Source organism: Glandiceps talaboti, chromosome 21 (assembly GCF_964340395.1).
Source record: "Glandiceps talaboti chromosome 21, keGlaTala1.1, whole genome shotgun sequence".
Classification (NCBI taxonomy): Eukaryota; Metazoa; Hemichordata; class Enteropneusta; family Spengelidae; genus Glandiceps; species Glandiceps talaboti.
Window position 1 is genome coordinate 9369921 of NC_135569.1, and position 15322 is coordinate 9385242.

Sequence of the window (15322 nt, forward strand, 5' to 3'; positions counted from 1 at the left end):
CTATCAGCACTTTCTCATTTGCATTACTATGTCTTATACGAAGACTGCTGATGTCTCCAAATAGTTCAGACTCTCCAGTTCTCCTCCATCCATGCAAAAAATACACGACAACATATTTTGTCGACATTATGAAAAGTAGTGACATCTTTTTTTGATATCATCAACATATGAGCACATTTTATCAACACCATCAAAACTGATAACGCGTTTTGATGACATCACCAAAATATGAGCACATTTCATCATGACCATCACAACTGATGACACATTTTACTGACATCACCAGAGTTGAACATTTGTCGACTGGACACCATTAAAACCAAAAACATATTTTGTAGACATCAAAACAAACTGATTTTGTTGGTATCATCACAAACACTGGTTGCAATTAGCAATGGTATCGATAAAACATCAGCTACGGTGTCTGCAACATCAAACACTGGTTGCAGTAAATATTGGTATCGATAATACATCAGCTGCAGCGACTGCAACATCAAACACTGGTTGCAGTAAATATTGGTATTGATAATACATTAGTCTGTAAGGTACGCCGTGACGGTGCACCCTCAAACATCGGCCAACCCCTAACACGTGTGAGAGGAGGCCGGTGAGGGCGAAACGTCACGACGTATCTTACAGTCTAATAATACATCAGCTGCAGCGACTGCAACATCATCAAACATTACCATTGCAGTTAGCATTGGTACTGATAAAATAGCAAGAAAGGCTGCAACATCAAACACTGGTTGCAGTTAGTATTGGTATCGATAACACATCAGCTACATAGACAGCAATATCACCAAACATTGGTTGCAGTCAGCATTGGTACAGATAAAACATCAGCTATGAAGACTACAACATCAAACATTGGTTGCAGTTAGTAAAGGTATTGATATAACATCAGCTACAGCGACTGCAACACTACTGCGTCTTGTAGTCATGGATGATATCATCGTCCATTTATTAGTATTTGGATCATATCTCTCCACACTGTTGAGACTACTACTTCCGTCATTGCCACCAATAGCGTACAGATATCCCTCCATTACTATCACATCATGAGTACTCCTGTAGATAAATCATATTGCTTGATTACTAATAATCACATCAACAAGTTATGCTCAATGTCTGGAAACTATGGTAATTGATTGACAAGACACTTTTCTTGGGTGATGGCTTCTTGAAAATAATCAAGCTCATACATAGTCCCAACATGTGAGTCTAAGGAATACTAAACTACTCATGCAAACAGGAATTTCATGTCTAGCGCCCTCTAACAGCTAAACAACACAGCGCATGTCTAGCACCCTCTAACAACTCAACAACACATGTCTAGCACCCTCTAAGCGCTAAACAACACAGCACATGTCTAGCACCCTCTAACAACTCAACAACACATGTCGAGCACCCTCTAAGCGCTAAACAACACAGCACATGTCTAGCGCCCTCTAACAACTCAACAACAAAGCACATTTCTTGTGCCCGCTAACAGCTGAACATCACAGCACATTACTAGCGCCCTCTAGCTGCTCAACACACTACACATCGAGCACCCTCTACAAGCCCCACACAGTAAATGTCTTACCCTCTAACAGGTCACCAATACAGCACAGGGGCACATTCATCAGACTTAATAACTGACAATTGGCCACGATAGAAATACAAATATTCATCAACATAGTGGTACGATTGATTATGTGACAACATTGAGAAAAGGAAGGTAACGTGAGGCCAGGTCAAAGGTCACTTCATCGGTGTAAGAATAGTACATGGGAAAACAACAGGCTTTTTTTAGACATTTTTGAACACTAACAGATTTAGTGCAAATCATCGTTTCAGCAATAAATGGTAACTCTACCCAAAATGCAATGATGTAATATTTGATGGTGCAAATGTGTAATACTGTTCAAGAAAGGACAGGTCACCCTGGCCAAACGATGACAAAACTTTTTCTCTGATGAACACATACCTAGTGTATTTTTAATCTATTAGCATAAACCTGTATACATACCTTCTGACATTCATGGATGGTAATGGTTCCCATTGATTCAGTCTAGAGTTGTATCTCTCCATACTACTAAGACACGATGACCCATCGTTGCCACCGACAACATACAACATTCCGTCAAGAATGGCAACGCCGGCACTACTGCGACGACTCAACATACTAGCCACTGTTGTCCATCTATTGGTGGTTGGGTCAAATCTCTCTACGGACGAGAGATGAGTTGAACCATCATATCCACCTACAGCATACAGGCAGCCATCTGAAATACAAAGTCAGAGGGTGAAGAGATATGAAGGAAATTGTAGATTGTACAACCAGTGACAGGCAAGCATTTACAAGTGGAACTTTTCACAAACAGGGAATGTAAACAACTGTATTGGATAAATAACACTTGGAAATAGCATATTGAAATATGAGTCAAAACATTCAAAATTGCCATTACTTTCCCCAATTTGTCTTTGATATTACTGGTGCTGGTATAATTATGTTATTCTCCAATATTTTTCTTCATTCAGCCGGAAAATACTCGTGACCTAATGGTTGTCACTACTCGTCTAGCGACTCATAGTGACAAAGGCCTCTTAGGTCACTTGTACTTTCCTTGGCTGAACTAAGAAAAATGTTAGGGAATAAAATCTAAGTATGCAACAAAAATTACACCTCAAAATAATGTAGTTGTGATGTGCTTATGTCCCTTTAATAATACAACAAAAAGAGAGACTAACCTGCAACCCCTACTCTGACATATCGTCTTCTTATCACCATGGGAGCGATAGAAGTCCAGATATTCGTAAGTGGATCGTATCTTTCACAGCTATTCAGGCACGATGCACCGTCATAACCACCCATGGCAAACAACAAACCATTCATAATACCAACTCCTACACAACTACGTCTTGTACCCAATGGTTCAACTGTCTGCCACATATTAGTATAAACACAGTAACACTCTACGGATGCCAAGTCATTTGTACCATCATACCTGCAAGTATAATCAAATTATAGTGTCAGGACTTCAATAGTGCTTTCCTACACTGTGATCAAAACTATTTACAATTATGACATAGTGATGTAATTGTAGCTCCTACATGACTTAAATTAGAAAGATTATAAATTACTAGTGCCTGAGTCAATGTACAAATGTAAGGCCAAAAAAAAGAATTCTTTCTGGTCAGCACGCGCATCACTTAAATACCCCTGCGTTGGTCTTTTTTTCATGTTTGTCCAGCCTATGCAGGTTGCAGATCCGAGGGGAAACACAAAAATAACCCTCCCTACTGCAGTGAAGACAACTGCAGAGTCAATCATGAACAAGCACACACGCTTGCTCTAAAGTACTAAACAAAAAGAACAATAACTGCCATAAATACATGATGATGTAGTAGATTGAGTGACAGGTTCGTTGAGAATAAAACAAAAACAAACAAAAAAACGTATCGTCACACCACTTTAGACAAAATGTCATGACCAGAAACTATTTTTATTTTTTTATTATATTTATTTATTCATTTATTTATTTTTTTTATTTATTTTTATTTTTTTATTTTTTTTTTATTTTTTTTTTATTTTTTATTTTTTTTTTTTGGGGGGGGGGGGGGGGGGGCTGGGGGGGGGGGGGGGCTAAGACCCACTTAGATTTTAGTAGAGCTGTGAGGCTTGAGCTGTTGGTGATAATTTCAAATTCAAAACATATTTCTGTGCTTCAAAGGTAGAATAATTGTCATTCAATGTAGGATTGCTAAAATAGCAAGCCAATGATAAATCTCTGGGCTACATGCTAAGATGATAACATACCCTCCTACAGCATAGATTTGTCCAGCAATGACACCTACACCTAGTCTAGCTCTTCTTGTTGTCATGGGAGCAACTGTTGTCCATCGATCCTTTCTGGCATCATAACATTCACATTCACTGTGGATAGCAAATAAACTACCTCCACCTGTAATGCCAAACAGGAAATAACTAAAGTTATCTCAATAAAGATATTTTCAGTGTGGAAGATTTGAATAAGTTAACTACATTTTGGTTTGACCAATCATTACTTGTAAGGTTTTTGTGCACATAATGGAATTTAAACATTATCTGGACTGTCATAGTAAAAGGTTGATTTTTGCAGAGACAATCCAAAGCATCAACCATGAATAAACATGATTGTCTATTCTATAGGGTGATTTTAAATGCCATAAATTGCATGAAAAATGATACAAGATGAGTTTTGATCTTTCTGGACTCCACTTTCCACAGGAAAGCTTCATCAATAAATTACAGGTAAAACACTCTGGCTGCAAGATCCTCGAGTAATTCTGCTATTTTCACAAGCGACCACAGGTCGATTGTCGTTTGAGAGTGTGCCTGCACACCAGAAGTACTGTCATCCTCAGCTTCAGTTCTGCAACCATTCGATTGCAGTTCTGAGGTCTTACAACTTCAGACAGCAGACCGTGGACAAATAGAAACTGTTACAAACAGGGAAAGTAAACAACTGAATTGGATTAACAACACTTAGCACAGCATGTTGGAAATACAGAGACTTGTATTTCATTCTATCATTTGATAAGAACAGTTTTATGGCCACTTTACATAATAGTTCACGTTCACAAACAAATTTCTGGTTCCCCTGGCATTTCTTGTACACAATAAAGAGGCTATAAAACTGTTCTTATCAAACCATGGTGTGTAATACAGTCTCTGTTCTAACATGCTGAGTCAAGTATTATTAATCCAATTCATTTGTTAACTTTCCCTGTTTGTAACAGGTTCTCTTTGTCCACAGTCTGATGTCAGCAGTTGTATAACAAAACTAGACTAAAAGCAGAAACCTACCAATAGAAAATAACATGGATGTCAATCCTTCAGCCCTTCTTTCCCTGGTCCTTGGTGATTGTAATATTGCACGTTGTTCAGGACATAGGTGATATTTCATGGCTTCTATCAAGTAGTCTTTGCACTCAACACAAGTTCTCACGATATTATTGCTCTCAACATGGTTCATAAAAAAATCTCTGCTCAACAGAGGAAGTCTAACAAACTTTGTCAACTGACAGAAAAAGATATAAATAAAGTAAAAGTTAATTTACATGTAGATGTACAACAGTATTTAAACACAGCAGATTACAATTTAGTCTTAACTTAATTCAGTGTTTTTGCTATGGGCAGGGAACCCCTAACAGGAAGGACTCTGATAAACTTGCATAGTTTCCCATACATTATACCATAATATCGTATTATAGGTGGAAAACTTCAGTAAAATGACTGGAGAACTCAGATGGATTTTACCTACTTACCACCCTTAACAAAAACACAGTGTGACTTTAAATTTTAATTTTATCTTCCAACATTTATAATTTCTTTTTTCCTAACAAGTCATTTGCACATAAATAACCCAAACATTGTAATACGATATATACTATATTGCACACGAACCAAGTTGTGAATTTTAAGCAATTATGAAATAATTATTATATATGTCTACTATATTTAATAGACACAGTCAGCTTGAAACCTACCAAGGTGTGCATGGCTGTGTACATGACTTATAACATCAGTCAATCTATCATTCTCAAGCAAAATTCTCAGGAGAGTTCTGTTTGTGAAATCCCCTGTATAGGCACAAACGGTATATGAAAATAATGATCCTCACCTCAGCTGTATACTGCCCCCTAGTGGTGACATCATGCGATATCCATCTTATAACAGCTTCAAAGACAAGTTCTTCTGACATTACATTCAGTTGGTCACTTGAAATGAGATCTAGTACCTGAAATAAACAGAAGGTCATTCAGACAACATAATATACTTATTAATCTATCCTGACTTAGTCTAGCGGCTATCCACGGCTTTAAATCCTTCTCCATGACTAGAGGAATCAGAAGTCATGAATCAAAAGTTATTTATGCAAAAATTAATGCATAAACCCAAACTGTTAGAATGATGTAAGCAGTGTATGCACAGCATCCTGAAATGACAATGTACCATATTTGGACATTATGTAACTGACCACAATAAACACTAACAATTATCATCGGGCAGAACTCTGTGAATGATTAACACAAGCATGATATTAATTGTGGGTGGTTTTGTTTGAAATTCAAATCTCATCTCAGCTCCTTGTGCCTCTAGATGTGGTGAAGGATTCAAAGTCATAGATAGCGTCTAGACTAATCCTAACTCATCTATACACACCAAATATCAAAGCAAACTAATGTGATTTCAAAGAAAATGAAAAAGATCATCTTTTCCCTAAAAATACCTATAAAATCACAAATTCCATCTCAGCTTCTTATTCCTCTAGACATGAAGAAGGATTCAAAGCCATGGATAGCCTCTAGACTAATTCTGACTCAACTGTTGGTACATACACACTGAATTGCAAAGCAAAGTTTAGTGATTTCAAAGAAACGAAAAGATGACTTTTTTCCAAACATAAAATTACAGAAAAAGATAAACACAGATATGGTTTTCCAATGAACAAATGTGAATAGTCTCAACTCTATGTACATAGTCACAAAATATCAAAGCAAACTGATCTAGGAAAGACATTGACCACTAACTACCTAAACACAACAGATCACGTTGTCATTGACATGGAGCAAAAGTATCCGTTTCAAAAGTAACAATCCGTTGTCTGAGCAGATCGAAACTATTGTTCAAATAAAATCTTTTAATACAGCTAAAGAGTTGACGTACTTCTTGTTTTGGCAGTTGATGGAACTCTTCCGACTGTGACACTTCTGTAAAGTTTAGAAGAGCGAATTTATGGGATGTTTGTTGGAGCTCATAACAGCCATGGGTGTCGGCAAATCGTCTTATTCCTAGACAGTTTGTAGGATCTAATTGGTCCATCAGAAAACGACAACAAGCTTCTCTCACGGTATGTAACTGAAGGAGACTAGCAGCAGGTAACAAAGTCTGGAAATGTCAAAAAGAAAGTAATTTTCAAAATGTACATTTAACACTCGCAACTCTTAAATAGTTGATAATCATAAACATTAACATATTTTTTGCATACTATTTGCATGTCATTAAATAGCATCGGCTAATAAACAAAAGCCTAACATAAATATTGCATGAAATATTTTCTCTCTCTCTCTCTCTCTCTCTCTCTCTCTCTCTCTCTCTCTCTCTCTCTCTCTCTCTCTCTCTCTCTCTCTCTCTCTCTCTCTTGCTCTCTCTTGCTCTCTCTCTCTCTCTCTCTCTCTCTCTCTCTCTCTCTCTCTCTCTCTCTCTCCCCCCCCCCTCACATGTTTTTCCTTTTCTCTATCTTTCTCTCTGTTGTCTCCACCTCCCCCTCTCTCCTCCTCTTTTGCACTTACCTGTACATTTTTCTCAGTAACGGTAACTTCTGCCGTGTAGGCAAATTTGACTAAAAGTTCTAAAGCATGGCAATCCACATCATGCATTGTGATCTCTGGCTGTCGACATTCACTCATGTCACCTACAACAAACAAGCAGACAATTGAAAATACTTAAAAATGAAATGAGGCTTTAATACCAGAATCCATACATACCCATGTGTTGATAATCCTGGCTGGGTTGGAGTGATTAAGTTCTCATTATCAATTTGTATGCAGAAAAGCAAGCAACTAGAAATACTACAAAGCAATACTGTGCCCTCCGTGAACTAAGGTCATTGACCCTAGGTGCTTTGTGAGCAAAGTCAGTGACCCCATATGCTTCCATCATTTCTGAGTAAATACCCTGAGGCTCTTACAAGAATGATAATTGCATAACAAAACAAACATGTTGTACATATCAAAATACCCCCCACCCTATTTTCAAAAAAAGAATTTTTTATTTTTTAAGAACACACAGATATGTACATACTACTGCCATTGCAACTCAGTTCAACAGTTCATTTGCATGAAAAGCTCAGCTTAATTTTGTTAAGGAAACAAGACCTCAAATTTCAAAAGGGGGCACGACCTCCTAGGGGGACTCAATCTTCTGGGAATACAGACCTCCTGGGGAATACAACCCTCATAACCTTATACATGTAGTCAATTGAACCAACGAAGTAGTGAATACATACAGTGGGTCTCTACACCCTCTTGTGTATGTAACCTAAGGGGATACACTGTCTGAGTACTTTCAACTTTGTTTAAGATGTCAGCTGTTTCTACAGTAGCATTTAAGTATCATTTATCATTAAAAAAAAAATGATTAATTGATAAAAAAAATACGTAACAAATCTGACATCTTTTATGAAGTTAAATAATGTGAAATTTTTACATGAATTTAGTTCCCTTTAGTTTTCACATGTGTCATTTTTCCATGGAAATAAAATACCCATAAAAATGCTTTTTTTTTACATACATATTAACTATGCATACCTTTCCAGCATAACTATATCTGATTGGCTGCAACTAAATCTGGTTGCACTGTGCAGGCTATTGGGCAGTTTAGTACAGTTATGGTCTGATAGAGGTGAACAAACAAGGCATCCTAAGTGTACAGTCTAATCTTTCACCTATCAGTCACAAGTAGTTTGTAACTACTATTTCTTTGTTAGTGTTTGTAAACGACATGTATTTACATGAATTACACATTCAAAATTTACATATTGATATTTTATACAAGGTGAAAACACTGACCAATATGTACGGCGATGAGTGTAGATAGGTAAGGTGTACAATTGGCTAGAGTCAGTTATTACTACATAGGTACCTGCTGCAGTGATTATACTTGCATCATGATACATCAATGCACTCAGTCTGGCATACTAGCGGTATTTTACTGCAGTGCAACACCAAAATATATTATTGTATAACTGTATGCAAATGATATGCAAATGAGTGTACAATCATTCCTAGTACATGACATGTGATCATTAAGTGTTATTTTTATAGAAATTTCCTGTTTTGGATAAACATTACACAATAAAAAGAGAACTCCATACCACATGAGTGCCTGTGTGGTTACTCAGAGCTATTTGCACTGTGTTTGTGGTGTTTTCTGGCTGCACTTCCACACGTACCACAAGCTCTTGTGCAAATACCCCCAGTGGGCTGAGAGTACATGTACACCACATTTGCACATATGCATCATGGGGTTTTATGAGATTCTTCGGTGACTTATAGTTCCAGAAGTATATTTCAGTCTAGATTTTCCGATCTTACATTTACTCTAAAAATGACCCACATCCCTGCATAACATAATTCTATATTAATATACAAATACATAAGATTTGTCAAAAATAACAGCTGGTCCAGTACACTGATGCCATTGTTCTGTGTTAAAATTCAAAATCAACAATCGTCTAGATTCTAGGCCATTGTTCTGTGTCAAACTTAAAAAAAAAAAATCAATATCTATGACTTCATTTTGGCTTTCTTGTTGAATATCTCATCACCATGGCAATACTTTTAGAACTGTACTAGCTGCAGTAAAGGGTTTTTAATTTTTTTACACGCACACACACACGCACGCACGCAGGCACGCACGCATGCACGCACACACACACGCACACACACACACACACACACACACAGACACACACAGACACACACACACACACACATCGGTATATATGTATAGTAGGGATTTGCTTGAATATTTTTTGATATGTATGATAAATTACATCATCAGATCATTTATATGTTATATCTTAATACCAGGTTTGAGTTCAGTCAATTACAAGTGGTGGTTAAGTGTGTGCTTCAGTAAGTAGAATACTTGGAGTATATTTTAAATATGCAGTTAAACTACGCCCAAATATGTATAAACTACGCCCAAATATGGATAAACTACACCCAAATATGTATAAACTACGCCCAAATATGGATAAACTACACCCAAATATGGATAAACTACGCCCAAAAGAGTAAACTCAGCCTGTTCTTCTTTAATATATAGTACATTGAAAAGAGAAACTTAGAAAGTAAATAGAAAACGGATAGAGTGTGAGTAATACCTTTACTGACAAAAATTAACTTTATCAATGTTACCATAGTAACGACTGAGTCACTGAACCTCTGTATCACAGCTATTGTACAATGAACTATGTAAATTTAACTAAGGTGAATGACTTAACGGGTTATCACGTTCTAAGCCATGGGAAAGTGACATATATTTATAATCTATACTGTATTTCACTTCAGGGGATCAATTTTCATTTCAATGGATCAAATTCTACGAAAATGCACAAAATATTGTATTTCACTTGAAACTAAGTAATACGCACAAAATGCCTTTTGATTAAGATTACATACAAGTCTGAAAACAGTTGAGTTTTGTAGTATAATTTGATAAAAAGGGAACTCCTGCATTAACAGGTAAATGAATTTATTTTTTAGATGAAATATATACTACCTATATCTTGCAGTGAATGGTTGGTATCATTGTTTTTGTTAGGTATTAATAGGTCACAGTGTTGTGTATAATCTACATGAGTTCCCCGGTCATTTTACCAGTGTTTCCTCCACACCAGTGTTTTTTGTTAGCTTGGTACAGTCTACCTATACAGTCTCTAGTCATTTTATCAGTGTTCCCAACTAGTGATATTGTTAACGTTGATGTTAGTATCAAACTAGATAAAATCTACTTGAGTTCCCCAGTCATTTCACCATGATTCACAACCAAAATTACGGTACAATGTACGGAAAAATATGCAACTTAACTAGATTTCCTTCTCGAGGTTTCGAAAAACTGGAAATCGTTTAAATCAGCTACATAATGCTACAAGAATACACAAGAAGATCTTGTTGTTTGTATTTTAGGAGTATTTCTTTCACTATCAGTGGACAAACCATATTATATTGATAAAGCACAACATAAAAGAACATGTTGTTCCCAAGGACAGAATTCCCATAAGAAATATATAAACTTAAACCAATTAAATTATACTGCCTTCAACTGAATTCCATTTTGAAATGCTACTGGGGTTATCAGTTGTAAAAATACACTCAGGGAACAATGAACTATCCTTAATGTAAAAACACAAAATTATACAGGCAACTTAAATTTGACCTGTGTCAAGGTTCCACAAATTCCTGACGATCTGAAACACTATGAACATTTAGCTATTGAAAAGCCAGGGTTTCAATCCCAGGTTTTCGATCCCAGAGTTTCAATCCCAGGTTTTCTCATACAAGTATTATCTTAGCAGTGGAGATATATATAGCCTGTTTCCGGTGCTTATGGTATTCCTGTTTAATCTCTCATTCCACAGACAGATTGAATGAAACATATCCAAAGTGTCTAAGCACACAAGGAGATATAAGGATTACATAGAATCATTTTTTTTTGTTCTGGACCGACTTTTTTTATTGTAGCATTGCCACAAAATTATTTTTCACAGCTCAATTTTAATCCTAATTCGAACTGGGTCGTAATGAAAAAATAATTTAAAACGAAGTACTACAGTAATAATATGTTTACTAGCTGCAGTAACAGTAGCAATTATTGCTACAATTTTTACAATACCGACAGACTTTTTCAATTTTCCACTATTAAACCCTGACAAATATGAAAAACAAAAATAACAAAATGTAAAATATTAAAGTAACAATATGAGAAAAAAAATCAAAACTACATTTATTTCAGCTACCGCACATGTTCATACCTTGTTGCAAAAATTAAATAATTCGAAAAAAATTTTAAAAAGTAACTCAATCATGACATAATTTCTACACTAAAGTGTGATAAATAAAATAATGAACATTTTTTATTTCAGTTTTGTCCTTTTTATCTCTTTGTAATCTGTTTTTTTTTACTGGAAATTTCCAAACTCACGTGACACCATGATACCCAAAGTACACTGGGGTGAACGTTGACTTAAAAATTTTTTTTCAGAAAGTAATTAAATTCATACAAATTAAATTTCTACACTAATGTACATTGTACAGTGTGATAATAAAACACAGCACTTTTCACTTCCTTTTTATCACTTTGCAATTTGTTTTTTTACCAGAAATTTCTAAACTCACGTAACACCATAATATACTGTAAATATACTGAGGTGAATAACTGACTTAGCTTGCACGCTATCACTCAGTTTACTACAAAATGTTGACCCTACAACATCAAATAAAGTACAGTAATTCAATAGTGAGGTGAATGCTTTATATCAAGGCAAGTCAATTATTCATCTCTACTCAAGAAAAGGTGAAAAGAAATACAATTATATATCGACCTATAAAACTAAATCCATTAGCCAAATCTTCGGTTCGGCGAATTCAGACTTATTTTCTGAAATTATAGACTTCTACAGGAGTTATTTGAAACTGTTACACAGCCTCAGGCCAAATCTGACGAATTTCAGACTCATACAAAGAACTACACGTTATTCTACTTTAATACATTGACACACTTAAACATCTTTAATCATCAGCTGTAATTGAAAAATTTGCAGTGACATAATTTTTAACATTTTCAGACTCAACAAATTGGCATCGGCCTAAGGTTTATTTCTTTTTTCTTTATATATTATTGTGTGCTGGGAATTGCTCTGTGACAATCACACAATTGCAGACAAATACGCACATATTAAAGTACACCCACACATTTCTACAGAAATCCATTCGGGTCTGGAGCTATCTTGCACATTTAATTTCACGTTGCTGTGGAACTGTCAGTCAGTCCAAGGCTATCCCGGAGTCACCCGGGCCCAGCAAACATAGCACCTATGGGCTTCATGTGGGTATTCATCCCCGACTATGTATTTGAGTAATTACTCCTGGAGTCCCCAAAATTCACATTCATCTTGTGAGTGAGACACATCAGAGTAATACGTAGCCTACACAGTGAGTCTGTAGAACACTAATTGCCCTGGGTTTATGTTAGTCACAGAAAAATCTCCTGGTGCCTCCAGTGGGATTTGAACCCATGACCTCCCAACTGCTAATCCTGAGTACTAACCATTACACAAGGAACCAGTTGACTTTATTATACCATGCACAAGCCAAGTTATTGTCTTTGAACAGAAAATATGGATATATTGTGGTCGTTCTATGTCTACATCCCTGGTTCTGTGGTACTCGAGTCAAAACATTTTTTCAAATGCCATTATTTTTCCTAATTTTTCCTAAATTTTGAATGATGTATGAGGTATAATTATATTAACTAATATTTCCTTTGTTCAGCAGGGAAATACTGTATCAATATTCGTCTACCGACTCAGTGACAAGACTTCCCCTTAAATCACTCCTATTTTCTTTGACTGAATGAAGAAAAATATCGGGGACTAATATCTAAATGCCGAAAAATATTTAATCATAATTAACCATGTAGTTTGAAGTATGCCATTGCTGTTCGAAGAATCCAACAAACCAAATATGATTTGATTACAAAAAAAAAGCACCAAAAATTACCCCTGACGTCAGGATCATAGGGGAAATACACAGGCGTAAGTCTGTCAATGCTATGTGGAGCAGTAAGGTACACTCATTCCATTGCCATTGTACAAGTTCCTGGATATGATAGGGAATCCCTAACAGTGTTGCCTTTAAGAGTACTAAGAGCTACTTTAGTTTAGTGACTTTCTACTGATTCCACCAGGGTTCTAGCCTGTCAAAGTAGCTGGATCTTAAACTACGCTGCCAATCATTCTACTACAACCCTTTTATGGTATATGTATCAATTGGATAATACAATTATTGAATTTGAAAATATCTCCATAAGATGATTGGTTGCAATGGTAAAGTGATTGCACTAAGTCAGACAGTTTGATTATTCAAATGAAGTTATTATGTATATGAACAGCTTGATAATTCAAATGAAGTTATTATGTAAATGAACAGCTTGATAATTCAAATGAAGTTATTATGTAAATGAACTGTTCGATAATTCAAATGAAGTTATTATGTAAGTGAACTGTTTGATAATTCAAATGAAGTTATTATGTAAATGAACTGTTTGATAATTCAAATGAAGTTATTATGTAAATGAACTGTTCGATAATTCAAATGAAGTTATTATGTAAATGAACAGTTTGATAATTCAAATGAAGTTATTATGTAAATGATCTGTTTAATTATTCAAATGAAGTTATTATGTAAATGAACTGTTTGATTACTCAAATGAAGTTATTATGTAAATGAACTGTTTGATTACTCAAATGAAGTTATTATGTAAATGAACTGTTTGATTATTCAAATGAAGTTATTATGTAAATGAACAGCTTGCTAATTCAAACGAGGCCATTAAGTAAATATAAATGTGTAGTACTACATGTAACTGCAATGAACAAACAAATTAATTAACATGTACACAAAACATGAAGTGTATTTATTTACATAAATTTACATTTTATTTGCTAATTTTATTTAAATTTATACATACAAGGGAATGTACACAGGCTAGCAGAGTTCAAACCAGTTAAACCAGTCTTAATTTTCATACTCACTAGTCAATAGAGCTGGATAAGTACATGGTATCGAAAAAATATTTTTCCTCCAAAAAGCTAGCTCATTTTGTTATGAAACTTGTTTGAAATTAAGGCCACAACAGAAAGTGAAATCTCAGACATATCTTTCAGTGTTGAAGTGTACGTAGAGACATATCATAGAAAGTAAGAAAGTTACTAAGCTTGCAACACATGTACAGTACATTATCAACTCATAATATCCTCTGAATACACAAGTGTTAAGATGAAATCAGTTTTGAAGCTAAGCATATATAACATAGATCAATGTGAGAAAGTCAGCAAGCTTACATCAATGAATAACTCGTTTATCATCCTGTGAATACAAAGTGTTGAAATGAATTCAGTTCTACAGTTTGCAGATGATGTTACAATGTTAGCAACTTACAACACTTGTCAATGAACAGCTCATTCATTATCCTGTGAATATGCAAGTGTTGAAATGAATTCAGTTCTGAAGTTTGCAGATGTAACATAGAACAATGTGGAAGTCAGCAAGGTGGTGACACACGTCAATTATCGACTCATGAATTATCCCAAGAATATGGAAGTGCTGAGATGAATTTGTTTTTGAAGTTTGCTCAGGTGACCTTAATCCTCATTGTAGTACCAATTTCCATGCTTCACAGCTGACAATTAGACATTAGTCGTTCAGCCAAGGAAAATATGAGTGACCTAAGGGGCCTTTGTCACTACTCATCTATCGACTTGTAGTGACAACCCTTAGATCACAAGTGTTTTCTGACCGTATGAATTAATATTATACTATCACCAGTAATATCAAAGAAAAATCGGGGAAAGTAATGGCAATATTGAAAGTTTTGAGTCATATTTTGAACACAGCAGAACCAGTGACATAGACACACGTTGTCATGACATAGATGAGCATATCGTGATGTAGAATGACCAGAGTATATATTCCATATTTTTTTCTTCAACTTGCCTCATGCATAGAA

General features: G+C 35.5%; 1 protein-coding gene across 1 annotated transcript in view; it reads right to left on the minus strand.

The window, feature by feature from the left end:
• Positions 1 to 751: 751 nt before the first annotated feature.
• The window catches only part of LOC144451526 (kelch-like protein 17), a 28691-nt gene continuing 14120 nt past the window's right edge, over positions 752 to 15322 (minus strand). The window contains exons 3-10 of the mRNA XM_078142399.1: positions 7321 to 7442; positions 6695 to 6916; positions 5649 to 5765; positions 4832 to 5045; positions 3803 to 3947; positions 2734 to 2990; positions 2012 to 2267; positions 752 to 1068 (exon numbers count right to left, since the gene is read on the minus strand). Of these exons, the coding sequence (XP_077998525.1) occupies positions 861 to 1068; positions 2012 to 2267; positions 2734 to 2990; positions 3803 to 3947; positions 4832 to 5045; positions 5649 to 5765; positions 6695 to 6916; positions 7321 to 7442 (1541 nt within the window). The 3' untranslated portion in view covers positions 752 to 860. The remainder of the gene's footprint in view (positions 1069 to 2011; positions 2268 to 2733; positions 2991 to 3802; positions 3948 to 4831; positions 5046 to 5648; positions 5766 to 6694; positions 6917 to 7320; positions 7443 to 15322) is intronic.